This window comes from Stigmatopora argus, chromosome 2 (assembly GCF_051989625.1).
Source record: "Stigmatopora argus isolate UIUO_Sarg chromosome 2, RoL_Sarg_1.0, whole genome shotgun sequence".
In the NCBI taxonomy this organism is placed as follows: Eukaryota; Metazoa; Chordata; class Actinopteri; order Syngnathiformes; family Syngnathidae; genus Stigmatopora; species Stigmatopora argus.
In genome coordinates this window covers 12,199,293-12,212,837 of record NC_135388.1, presented here as the reverse complement: position 1 = coordinate 12,212,837, position 13,545 = coordinate 12,199,293, and the positions used below count along the sequence as shown (strand labels likewise).

Sequence of the window (13,545 nt, the reverse complement as noted above, 5' to 3'; positions counted from 1 at the left end):
CCTCTCGGGCCCACAACTGCGGCCCGTCAAAGACCCTCAGGAAGCAGAGAGTGACAGTAAGATTAGACCTTGCTGCTTGTGTGCAATCCCCCCACAGTACTTTGGAGACATAAGCTGCTCACCCACCCTTGACACAAGTGGGGAGTTAGTGTTGCTGTTCCCTGCAGGGTAGGGAAGTCAGCAAATGACTGTCTAGTCAAGGTTTAATGTGAGACAGCGACAAACGGATATAAAGTGTTAGTTTCGTGTCATTGCATAAAAAGACTGTGTTGTGGTCCCCTGATGTATGAGTGAAGATTTGATTTGTCCCGCTCTTTGTTTTGACTTGAGCGCAGGATTATGACTTAATTCAAGCTGCTTTTTGCAAAAGTTGACATTTACTGTCCAACCAAACAAACAGAAAATATAATTACATATTGTGTTTTTGGCTCAAAACTACTTTTTCTAAACACAAACGTGCAGCAAAACAAGACTTAGTCATGTGTCAAGACATTTCACTGAAACGAGATGCTTCTAGCGTGATGTCAAGATTTCGGTTCAGGGCATGCACGGGTTCGATTCCCTGGTAGTGACCGTATGATTGTGAGTTTGAATGGTCATTTGTCTTTCTGAGTAAGGTGTCTTGAAGCATAGTATAGCTATTTCTCTGTCTTACACAGCCTTTTCTTGCCTTCTCCAAGAGGTTGTCCTTTTTCACATTTAATTGACAGACTTGACTTTCTACATGCGACCTGGAGTGTGCAGTGTGCTTAACAATCCTCCCAGTAAAGGATCTCTGTAACAGTTAGGTCGTGTGCGAAAGCTTCAGACAACATTTGCAATCCGGTACTTTTCTGCAGAAGTCATAAAGATCCTCTCAGTCATGCTGTGACTTCCACTCGCTGGCGCTGGAACAATAACTGCGGTCTTTGATGTCTTCAAGCGAAACAGTGGTTTGGAGTAAGAGCAGGCGTCAATCTGCCAGGTTTTGTGTGAGGACACGAGGGTCCACCATTGCCACGGAGCCCCCTGTCAGCACGCGTTAGGGAGACCTGTGATCTGGAGTCCCCCTCCCTCCCCCTCTGAGTGTAATCTGTGTTTCTGTGTACCATGCCTGCACTTAGGCCTCTCTCTGATCTTCGCTCTCTATCTGTTCAGCAGGTCCAGGGTCACATGCCTCCGCTCATGATCCCCATTTTTCCACACGACCAACGCACTCTGGCAGCAGCCGCCGCCGCCCAGCAAGGCTTTCTCTTCCCTCCGGGAATGTCTTATAAACCAGGTATGCTTTGCAACTTTGGCTATTTCATCCTGTGCTTTCCGGACACACGTACATGCTTCCCCTAGCATCTGCTGTTTTACCCATGCTTTTGAAAATGCAACATACAAATAAGGTTGAGGATATTGCCGCTTACATGAAATAACAGAATATGGTGGCTGAGACAGAGCCAGCCTGATGGCTTTTCCGATGAGAATAAAAAGAACTATTTTACCGTTGCATGCGACTCCCGTTTTGAGATATAAAAAAAATCACACGAAAACCATACATCACTTTTATTCCTAATGGAAGAAACAGGTTTGAAAATATACCTAGTAAAAAGGTCGATTTCCCACAGAACTCAAAAGAAAAACAAGAACCGAAAATCCATAATAACTATAAAGGCAATTTTTACTTAACGCAGAGATCTTTTAACACACTCTTTTTAAGGCATCAGAGCAACTTTTGCAGCTTAATAGATGATTGTTTTCCGTCAAAATGACTGAACTCAACAAATAATAGCTTAACTATTTTTCAAAGTAAAAGCTGAGCGGCTCTTTGAGAAAAAACAACACATAAAGTGGAACAGTGACTTTGACACTAATAGTTTTGTGACACCTAAAAATACAAAAAGGTAAAGACAACATAATGAATTATTTTCTGATATATTACTAAGGAAAGCACAGCCAAATACGGAGCTGCTGTGTTACGTGTTATGGCCTAAACACCTACAATTGGCTGGCAACCAATTTGGGCTATCCCCAACCTACTACCCATATTTGGCTTGGGTGAATTCGCCGCCCCTGTGACACATGTGAGCATAAGAGGATCAGAAAGTGAATGGATGAACGAACGTCCCAAACATACTTTTTCCATTAGATTGTCCTGTTTGCTTTAATAGTTTACTACTAGACAAATTTTATGCATCAGGATTTCTCTTTACCATATTTAACGTGACAAGGTGAGATTAAACATTTCAATTTTGCTTCTTTTGAAAAGCTGTGCTGACCTGAAATTCAAAGCCACACAGCTCGGCCATCTGCAATGTGTGGAGGTGGGCCAGATCTACTTCAAGAAACGCTGTTGAAAAATGTAGTTGACAAACATATTCCTCTGTGGCTGGATAGATTTAAATTATAATTTGAACTAAAGAAGTTGTTATAAACTATGTAGTGTAGTCTTGATAAAAATCTTTGAGCTAGAACAAAGCAAGCCCTTGTGTATTGTAAAAGTTGAGTAGAACATGAAAGATGACTGAAATCAGCAAAGGGAAACCCTGGGAAGTCAGCAGGTTTGCAGGGGCAGAGTATTAAAAAGGTGTGGAAGTGCAGTTAATGAATTAACTATAAAAGCACAGGATGAAATGTCAGCTGTTTTAGAACTGTGGAGCCATGACAGCCTAAACAAAGTGCCCGAGGGGGAGTCTTTCACCACTGCGCTTTTTGCAATAGGTTGGACATCATCGAAAATGTTTCAGTTCAACAGAAGCTATTATAGAATCAGAGGTCACCGTGTACACGCTTGTTGCATAATGCATGAAGAAATAGCTTGGGGAGTCTGGAAATGACTGTTACAAGACAAGTATATTTCAAAACATCTATTATTTCCTCACGTCCAATACAATACACACAGTGTGACCGGAGAGGATAATGTTATCACCCCCACCTGCAGCGCCCGCAGAATGCTGCCGCGTTCTTTCTCTTCTACGGAAGTGGCCAAGCTTTTACTTGCAAGACTGAAGCGCGCTAATCTGATGTTATCATTATGAGACTGCTCCCAGGGACCACTGATTATGAGCCCAACCCTGTTGTGCTCACATGGCAACAAAGTCACTCAGGCACCACAGTGGCAAGTCATCACCCCGTCCACTGGCTGTGCTCAATGGCCCGCTATTGTACGGTAGAGAAGCACAGTCTTTCAAGCAGCAGCTCATCTTTTAAACAAATAGGACTTTCCACCTCATCTCCACCGTTTAGTAAAATATCAATGCATTTGGGCCCATATGGAACTCTCATGCAACTTTTTTGCAAAGCCCAAACTTTATATCAAGTGCGGATAAAAGCCAAACATTCAATAGAAAAAAAAATATTGTAATAAAATAAAATAAAAACGCTTTTTATAAAGGTGTCAATAGGTTAATTAGCAGATCCTAAACTGTGAATATACAAGGAAACCTTTTGGGATTTTTTAAATTACTAAGTGGGGAAATTGTATAGTGAATGAAATATTAGCTAGTCAAAATCAAAACATTTGTATTGGACTGCAATTGCAGGTATCTGTCATTCACAAGTAGATGCACACGTAATATTCATTTGCAAAAAAAATCCATGTGCATAACTGGCAAAACTGATATTATTTCTCCTCCTCTCCCCATTCACAGGCTAACACTATCCTAACCACGTTGTTACCGAACCGATAAATCTTGACCGATATAGTCATCATTTTGAATGTTCAAAATCAAATTACAGACAATCTAACTGTTCAGAATGCATCTGCAACTAGTCACCCTTGTTGTGACCCAAAATATTTATTCCATCTCGTTGAACTTATCTTTTAAATGTTGACTTAATGCAAATGTCCAACTACTTGTCCACCGGGCCTCTTAATAGTGACTTTTATTTTCACAAGATTTATAGATCGCATTGACCTGGCCAACAAGGGACAAGTCATGGTTAAAATGGTTTTAAAGCTTAATACCCTATTCCAGCAATGACACCAACCTGGCACGACGCCCATTCAGCTGAGGCCAAATGCCTATATGCTGAATACCCCAAGAAGCACGCCACCCCTCCCTAGCAGTGGGCCACTCATTTAGGACATGACTCTCCCCAGGTTTCACATGACATCTAAAGACACCCAGCCATTTATTCTTCCCAAACATACACGTCACAGGCAGCACAGAGAGACAAGAGGTAAAGCGATACCGAAATGAAAGAAGTGTAGAAATAACCACTGGGCCCGCACATCCAAGCCAGCACTATTTGAAACCACTACAGCCGTGTGATTTTATTTGCTCCTAAATGGGGATTGAATTTCCATGCGCCCGTCTCACATTGTGCTGTGCTGTACAAGATTGCAAGAAGAGGCAAGCGGGCGAGGGCAAACTGAAAGATTTACCTTGTCTGCGGCCTAATGGCTCCATATGTTAGTGAGGAGAAGCGACAGGAAGAAGTGGGGTCTGAACGAAGGACTGCCCCCCACACTCTGCCTGTGACGCATGTTACCAAACAAACACCATGCTGCCCCATCCCTCACTGTTAAACCCGGAAACTGCCATGGCTATTAGTCATAGGGCGAGCTGCAATGAAAACAAGCTTTTCTGAGCCAGATGTGTCAGTCAAAATAGGCAGCATTGTTTTAAACCAGAATTTGCCAACACCCTTGTAACCAATTAACACGCATTTGTTTTCACTCCAACACCTCTCAGAGACAATATTGCGCTGAACAATAGCCAGCCAAGTCGGCAGCTGCACGAACTGCCTGAGGGAGTATTGCATAATTGCTAATTGAAAATCACGAGAGCCTATTGTACTTTTGAACCCTGCGAGCACACACAAGCCCGAAGAGTTTCCTTGAACGGTGCGCCACGTTCCCAAGTAATCCTCCTCCAGTCCGACCGGTTGAACCTTTTGTCAATGCAGATGTTCGGGCTTGACGCTGAGGCATTGCCGCTATGTGCCACGTTGCCGTGTCAATGTCCCGCAGGACTTTTGGGGGATCTGTGTCGGCGCATGTCTGCGTACTCATTGTCTCAACCTGTATACATTGTTGTTTCTCCCCTGACAGGTGATAACTACCCCGTGCAGTTCATTCCCTCCACAATGGCAGCCGCGGCAGCGTCAGGACTCAGCCCTCTGCAGCTGCAGGTAGGCACGGCGCTATGACAAAGAATGTTCAGGGCATCCGCCAAGCCAGAAAAGATGGTTAAGCAGCTGCACGCTAAGTAATGAGCTGCACACTAAATCATACTGAAGGCCCCCGCGCACACACATGCTCATCATATTACATATGTAATTCATCTAATTTTATAGAGGCTTTATCCTCTCTGGCCTTCCCACACGGACGAGGTATGAAGATAATAGTTATCAGAGGGAATGAGAATCACTTGGGTTGCCTTTAATGGCCCGCCACTAAACGTATCAGGGGGCATTTGACAATGCAAGCAAAGTATCTTTTTTTTATTGATTGTTATCTTGGAAACGCACTCACTTAGTTGTTTTTTCACTCACATATCTGAAACAAAAGAAGATAGGCACAAAATGTGAGTAGTCATGTCAGACTGTGTGTGCAAAGAAAATGTTGAGAAAGCCTCCACACCCTATAAACTGCTCCAGGAGGATTCTCTCACAGTATTTAAAAAAAAATGAACCCAGGTCAGGGCCTAACCTGAGGACATAATGTTTAATAGATTGTTATCTAGATTCTTTGCTTCACATTCTACAATGAATAGAACTGTCAGTGTGAGCTTTGTGGCCAAATGATTTAAGATTTCTATGAGGCTACACACATTTTCATACAGAAAACAACACATAAAAATACAATAATACTTAGTGATATAAGTGGCTCAATGTAGACAAGATATCTTATGTCCATTTTTTTTAATATTGATTTGTGAGCATAAACGTGAAATGGAAGCTTTCCATGTTTAGCAAAAAGAATAAGTAAAAGCTCTTCAAAACACTCACACACATCTTTAATAGACACACATTTTTTTGCTTTGAGTGAAAACTTGATATCCAAGCATTTACATCACAGCATTACCTGTTTGGCAGAATAAGTAAAAGCTCTTCTTAACACACACACACACACACACACACACACACACACACACACACACACACACACACCACACACACACACACACACACGCCACCAGTAAAATAAACCTACTTCAGTAACTCTAGACCAGCACCAATACTTGTGTTGTGTCAGTTGCTAAAGTAGACCCCGACAGGTCAACAGCCACAACAGTAAACATTGTAAAAAAAAAAAAAAAAAAAACTAAAAAAATCAGTTATGCTCTGCTATCTGTAATGAAGTGCTGGAGAAGCATGTCAAGATTAACCATCGCGCTGAAGACTTGTCAGGGAGGGGAATTTTCTGCACTTTGATATATGTTGCATTTGTCCTTCGGAAGCAACCACTGTCAGTGTTAACGAGCCTTGGCAAGTTCTAACAGTGTTTGCAGCTGGCTATGAGGAGCTCTGTGTCATTATTTTGCCATGAGACACACTATCACAGGCACGTAAGGTGTTCACCAGGCTCTGCTTGTTTTTGAAGGGAGACTGCCCAAGTGGATTATAATGATTTGGCTTTGAACGCGTGTATTGTAGGCCCACTAGAAAGGTTGGGCGGTTATGAACAGGCATGTTCTGACTATATATAGTGATATGAGGTCAAATGAGATGGTCATATATCTGAAGGTTAGGGTGAGGAGGGGAGACAGGTTGACAGTCATTAATTGTGAGTATGCATCTAACCCTGGGAATGGGATAAAACAGCGGCTCCACGCCCATGACTTGGCTGACCTTTAGGGAACACAGTAAACAAAAAGAGGTACATTTGCCATTAATTGAAGTCTGTCATATATTCCACATGCTTTCTGCTATTTACCCTGCACCGAGACTCCCCTTAAAACAGCAAGGCAAGTCAAACATGCCCTTTTCGACATGGCTGGGATCAACAGACCGTGCGACTGCCATTACTTCTGAGCGAGGACGATATAACTATTATTAAAACTTGTACTTTGGTCTTGCCATCGCAGCCACAATAGTATTTCTCCACTCTTCATGATAGAAAGAATTAGTAGTACTATATCGAGATGTGAGTGACCTGACTAACAGGTTTTTCAACGAATGAGCCATTGTTCAGTTAACTTTTGCTTTGACTTTTTAGCAAAGATTTGAAATACAAGTGGTGGAAAGTAAGACTATTTAAGGATTCTTCCATTGAATTTTACTTGAGGCAAGACAAACCATAGTACAACTTGTGTAGTCAAAACTACATAACCTTGCTTACATATAAGAGAATACAATAACAAATAGTATCTAGGATGTGGCGTTATAACGTATCCATGTTATAACCATGTAACATATGGAGTAGTACAATATAATGAGCTTTATATGCATTAATTATTGAAGCCTCTACGATAATAACTTATGGATCACGTACCAGAATTTGGCACAAATATTGGTTTATAATGTAACGTCTAACTCTGCCTTAAATAAGACCTATTTAATTACAAATACCTAATCACTTAATAGTGTATTAAGTACATCATTAGGTGCTATAATTCAAATTAAATTTGAATAACCTTTTTGAGATGCTAGAAGCGCTTAATGGCATTTGTATTTATTTCAATAATGAATGATTGGTCATTTGAGTCTTTTTAATTACAGATGTGGGCACAGAACAAAAACATATGTAATATAATAATAATAATATAGTAAATAAAAATGTCTTGTTCCAGAATCAGTGTAGGTCTGTTTTAGAAGTTTTTTTTCTTTCAATAATACTGAACAAAATGAATGTCTGTATTGGAAAAAGTTTCATATGGCTGGAAATCATGGAAGAATCTTGCTGACTTTTGTGGCTGGAATTACACGATTTGCCCCCAGTCAAGCATTCCTGTCATCTGCAATGTAAGGAGTTATTTTCAACAATTTACTCTTCTTGGATTAGTCAATATATGAACCGTTGAGGGAGGGAAAAAAAAACAATCTGATTGGGAGAATTAATTCCCACAATGCTACCGTGGTAATAGGATCCGGTCAATGAGGCAGGCTGCTCCGTCACTCTTAATGTTGCTCGTGTAAGCCCTTCACAATCTCCTCTGTCATAACATTGCGGGATCCAGGCCTCGCCAAGAATAAAACCCCAACAAGGTAACAAAGGCTCCGTAGCTGATGGATGTAAATGAATGTCGCCGGATGTGTTTGACTGCCAGAGACTGTAATTTGCTTGTCAATACGGGGTGCTCGCGTCACAGTCTGCAAGTGGCTTGTCAGCACACATGGATGTACCACAAGGCAATTTCACTCAATGTGTTCCTGACAGATTGGCTCGCATCCTCAACTCACAGGAGAGAAGGCGGGTAAACTATCCCAGCGCGACGTGCCCCTCTTCATTAGTGCCCACACAGTGCAGCGATGAAGCCGGGATCAGCAGGAAACAATGGTCGCGTCTCCGCCTGTCCTTGCCTGATTGCAAGTGACACCTCTCACGTAACAGAGGAAATTGTGCTTAGATTGTGCCGCGACATGTCCTGACACCAACTATATTCAGCTAAGTGAAGAAAAAAAAAAGAGAGAATTTTCCTAATTCTACAAAAGACAAATCTATTTAGAACATGAATTAATGTGTAGCTTATGTCGGTCCAGAGTGGGAATTAGTAAACAATTTTCAAAAGGAAATTACAAACTCAAAACTCTCAGTTTAAAGATAATAGAAGCCATTTTTGCTTTTTAATTTTGTACCTTTTGAAAATTAAGAAAAGAAAAATATTTATTTATCTGTATTTTTTCAGAAATTAGCGATTTGGAACTATGTAAAGACACCCAGTCAAAACCCACCCAGTTATTCAGTTCGCCAGATTAGATGAAAATTTCCAATGTATCTCCTTCCTCACGCATTTTTTTTCTCCAATGCGTCTATTTCATGTTGCAATGTGTACTGATGTCACATTTGCATTGCATCCAGGATGCTGGTATGCCTTAATATTAGCTTTATAAACACACTTCAAAACGAAATTCTGCCCGTGTGCTTGTCCACAAGCAGAGCTGATCTCAGACAGACGGATACAGTACATCTAAATGGAGTTTTTATTGCTCTCGATGACTCTCATTACTAGAAAGAAAAACAAACAAACATTTTGATCCAGGAACAAAAAAGGAAGAAAAAAATGTGCATTCTTTGATTTGGATATACTATACCTAAATGCCTGTAGCTTCCAGATGTGAAGAAAGAGATTCCATCATTAACAAGTGAGGCACTTTTGACTTTGAAAGAGAGAGAAGGGGAGAGCGGAGGGCAGGACACAGAGAAGCGACATACTGTCGAGAGCAGCTGTTTCTGTGTTTATGAGCAGAGGAGGCCAGTCTTTGAAGGTAACCCCGAGCAGTGCGGCGGTTCTAGCCGTGTATGGAAGGCTGGCTAATAGGGCGGCTAGGTGAGCAGCTGGATGGAGGCTGTGGCACACAGAGGCACAGATGGACAGATATAGTGGATAACGCTGTGAGCATCACAGAATGGAGAAAGCCGGCTCAGGGGACTCGAAGGCACACTACTAACTTTAAGAGGAAGGTTGTCTTTGGCAGCGTATTCAGAAGAATATGGGAAGACAAAGGCCTGAAATATCCTGTGGTACCTCTCTTTAGAATTTGAGAACATTTTACATCATAAAATAGGACAAATGGCCAAGGAAGCCAAGGGGAATGTTTGAATGTGGCACCACCACCCTGACCCTGTAATAGTATCTGATAACAAAACAAACCATACATAGCACATTGTTCATACCACTTGCACATTTTTAAGTGAACGTTTCTGGGTTGGGAGTTTATTCACGAATCAGTTTTAAAAATAAAATTGGAGGAGGGGTGTTAACATACACACATTTCCTACAGAAAAAAAATCATCACATCCCACTTTTACACCACACCAGAAGTGCAATGGCTTAAATATTTTTATAAAGTACAATTTTCCTCAATGAAAACACACTACAACATTGTTTGTAGTTTTTATTATTGAAGGCGTTTAATAGTTAATGTGCAATTTCAAAACAATTGAGTATTTTGAGTGCAAAGGCAAAATTTTGTTTATTTCTTAAGGCACTGCTATATACTGTAGATGGCAGGAGAACTAGAATTGGTGTACGCAGGCGAGGGGGGATGGAGAGGAGCAGGTTGGGTGCCAGCAGATGAGACAGATGTTGGGACATACTGGAAAGAATCGGCACAGTGCACCAGGACGACTTCTTCTACTCTTGACATCTGGGCCTAGCCCGGGTCAGCCTGCCTGTTTGCCCTGGGCAATGAGCCTGTACAAGCCTTGTGGCAAACAGGGCTGGCGCTGTTCTCCCTTTTAAATGGTGAGGAGCACTGAAGCACACTTAATGCCCTCATATCCAATCCAGTGCTTAACGTCCAGGCCAGGCAGAGGTGAATGAGACATTCACACACGCACGAACACACAAGGTGGTAGTGTGTCATTCGCACGAGCTAAAGCTGACGGCGAATCAAACGTTAATCGGTATGAGCAATTGTTATGGTGTGAAGGCAATGCGTTGTTTTTTTTTCTTTTCACCAGCCGTCGTGGCTAAAAGTAGCATCATGGCTGGCAGCGGCACGTCTGACAAATATCTGCCACACTGTTTTACAACACGCATTATTACCACACTGAAGCAATTTTGAAGCAAAACAACTGGCTCATTTGTTTTGCCACAGAAAGTTTTTTTTCCCTTTATGGCATATGTCTACATGGGGATCTAAAGGGCGGTCTTCAGAGCTTTTGAGAGGTTAATCATCAAATAAACAAGACTTGATGTTTTAATTACCATCATTTAGTAAAGATTAGTTTTGTCTGACATCATTTGCAAACTGTGTAGTTTAAGTTTAATGTCGTAGGCAGCAAGGAAAAGTGCACCTCCTATTTAACCTTTGCTGGGACTCGAGGGCTTGTTTTTAATTAGCACAGGCTGACCTTGCGCACGCCACACTCACTTTGAATCCATGCTCGCTCAGATTGGTTCCACTTGATTGGGAGAAGGTATAGGGACATAAGGAGGAGGATCTTTGATTTTATTTAGGAGTTTCCTTGTGTTGAAACAGTGGATGTTTTTATTTTTATTTTTTAATGAAGAAAGTAGGAAGACTGTACAATGTGTCACAAAATATTCAGTTTTTCACTTCTTAAAATGCAAAACTCAATAAGCCAACACAGTATATTACATCTAATTGTAAACTGTATATTACTTATTAATGTACAAACTGCAAGGACTAGAGATTCGCTCAATTCTCACCTTCTCCTCAGATACCCCCAGTGAGCTGACCCCCGCTATAAAGAACCCCGAGCTACCATGACCATAAGATGAAAGTGCTATTAAATTTAAATGGGGAAAGGGTGGTGGTGGTGTAGCATAGACACGCCTTTTACTAATAAGGTAGGCCAGCATTGGGAGAAAGGCATCACTTGTCAGCCATCAGTGTCACATTGGCAAAAATCTGCAATGTCCTTAACAGCCTTTAATAATAATTGTCACTCATCAAACTGTAAATGCTAACAAAATGCCTGAAGATTGGGACATATATGTCTTTGTGCAGTGAATGGCAAGATAGCATACACTATACTTATTTTTTTTAAAATCTTGATTCTATTTATCGTTCCCTAGTTCTTGAGATTTGGAATGTTCCTGGTTAAGAGGGTAGGCACTGCTTATCACCCCATGGCGCTGACCTCCTAATCAGTGCTGACGGGGCCATCCTGACAGCGTCTAATTTGCGGTGGGGTCTAATTATCCTCTTTTTCCTGGACAATAAAGTTCTTCCCACTTAAGGTCAGGGGCATGCCTGTGGACAAGACTGTTAGCCAACATCTGTCCAACAGATTTCACTTTTGCTCTTTTTTTTTGTAGTCTAAGGATAGTAAGTGGTCACTCTCACAATAGATATCACTCATTTGTTATGGAACTTCTACCTTTAATATTTACTCTGACAGAGTTGAGGAAGACATACAGTAAGGCTAATTCTTAATTGTGACGAGGGCCTGGATATTATTTGGGATCACTTTTTTCCATTTCCATCTGCCACTTGCTGTTATAAGAATCAGACATTTGCCCTTGTGCCACAAATATTGGTAGTCTATCCTTTAGGAGCATATGTGTGCTGTAATACTGTATCTGTAGATCCCTAAAGGGACATTAAGGGCTTTGATCTGTTTCTATTGTGGTCCTATCTTTGTGGCTTTTTTCTTTCCACTCGCAAGTGTGCGGTCTGTACATGGCAGAAGGAATCGGGAAATGACACACAAGTTGTTGATTGGCCAAAGGAAGAGAAATTGGATTCCCCCCAGACAGCACCATTAGACTGAGAAAAAAATAAGCCTAACCTTGTCTCAGAATGGCAAACGGTGGGGGAATTAAAGACTGCATTGTGTTTCGAAAAGTAAAGTGGAACGACGCTGTTTCTTATTAGTTCTATTTGCAGACCTTTTGCAATTTAGCGCGGAGCACAAAAGCCGACTTCAACGGGTAACGGAGCAAATTTGGAGTAGGTGTCAGCTATGCAGGAGTGTTTTCACTGAAGCACACAACGTACTGTGAAAATATTAAAGTCATTATCCCTAAACAGTCCATGTTGGAAATATAAAATTATGCTTTAGTCTCCAAAACAGTGGGAACAGTCTAAGTCTTTGGGCGATCACTTGAAGCCCCCTCTTGTGTGGTAATGTCAGTAACACTTGGATGTTTAACTGACTTAATACCAAAGAAAATAGTGTCAGTGTTTTTCATGCAGGTTTTTAGGCCTTCATAATGCTTACATTTAAGTTCATCTACAGCGGCAACTCCACCGAGGTTTTGGGTTTCAAGTATTGTTTAATGGGACTGTCTCACACGGTTGCATGGGGTTAAATATCATGCTAGAAATTTAAATTGGAGGCTGTAACCTACATAGAGCAATGAGAGATCCTCACTAACACACACACTGCAAACTTTTCTCTGTGATAAGTGGAAAATAGGGGCTCCAAGTATTCTGAACGCGAGCCATCTCTGTGGTTTTCAAGACTGCTGTCTCTCTCTGGGTTCCGCCTTTGAAACACAGTTAAGACCTCTGATGGAGGTTCTCTGCCAGCTTCGTGGAAAGAGAGGAAAGACACTAAAGAGAGAGCGATGAAGGCAGACAGAAGCTCGGGAGAGGAAAAGACAGAATATAAAACTTTGAATGTTGGCTCTCGCTGGATGTTAACATCATGTGGCTTTCTCCGCCTCCCTACAGCAACTGTACGCCGCCCAACTTGCCAGCATGCAGGTCTCTCCTGGAGCCAAGATGCCTCCACTCCCACAGCCACTCAATGCCAGTGGGCCCATTTCCCCCTCCTCTCTGAAGAATGACAAGAGTTCCTCCAGCCCTATCACTCAAGTCAAGGTATAACCCTCAACTCTTGCAAACCAGGCCTTGAGTAGTGCTTGACCCGACCCAACTTGCTGTTGTCCTAGTAAACAGTACTGTTGTCACTATGCTCCAGTGTTACAGCAGCCTCCAGCGGCTTCAATCCGTAGGGCTGCAGTGAACTTTGCTTCTGTGTTTCACTCTGCA

General features: G+C 41.8%; 1 protein-coding gene across 2 annotated transcripts in view; it reads left to right on the top strand.

The window, feature by feature from the left end:
* sox6 (SRY-box transcription factor 6) overlaps window positions 1-13,545 on the top strand; it is a 122,551-nt gene that overhangs the window by 80,104 nt on the left and 28,902 nt on the right. The window contains exons 11-13 of one of the 2 annotated variants that reach the window (XM_077621933.1): window positions 1,141-1,261; window positions 5,024-5,103; window positions 13,225-13,374. In XM_077621933.1, coding sequence (XP_077478059.1) covers window positions 1,141-1,261; window positions 5,024-5,103; window positions 13,225-13,374 — 351 coding nt within the window. Of the gene's footprint in view, window positions 1-1,137; window positions 1,262-5,023; window positions 5,104-13,224; window positions 13,375-13,545 lie in introns of both variants that reach the window. The other variant, XM_077621924.1, reaches the window with a different exon arrangement.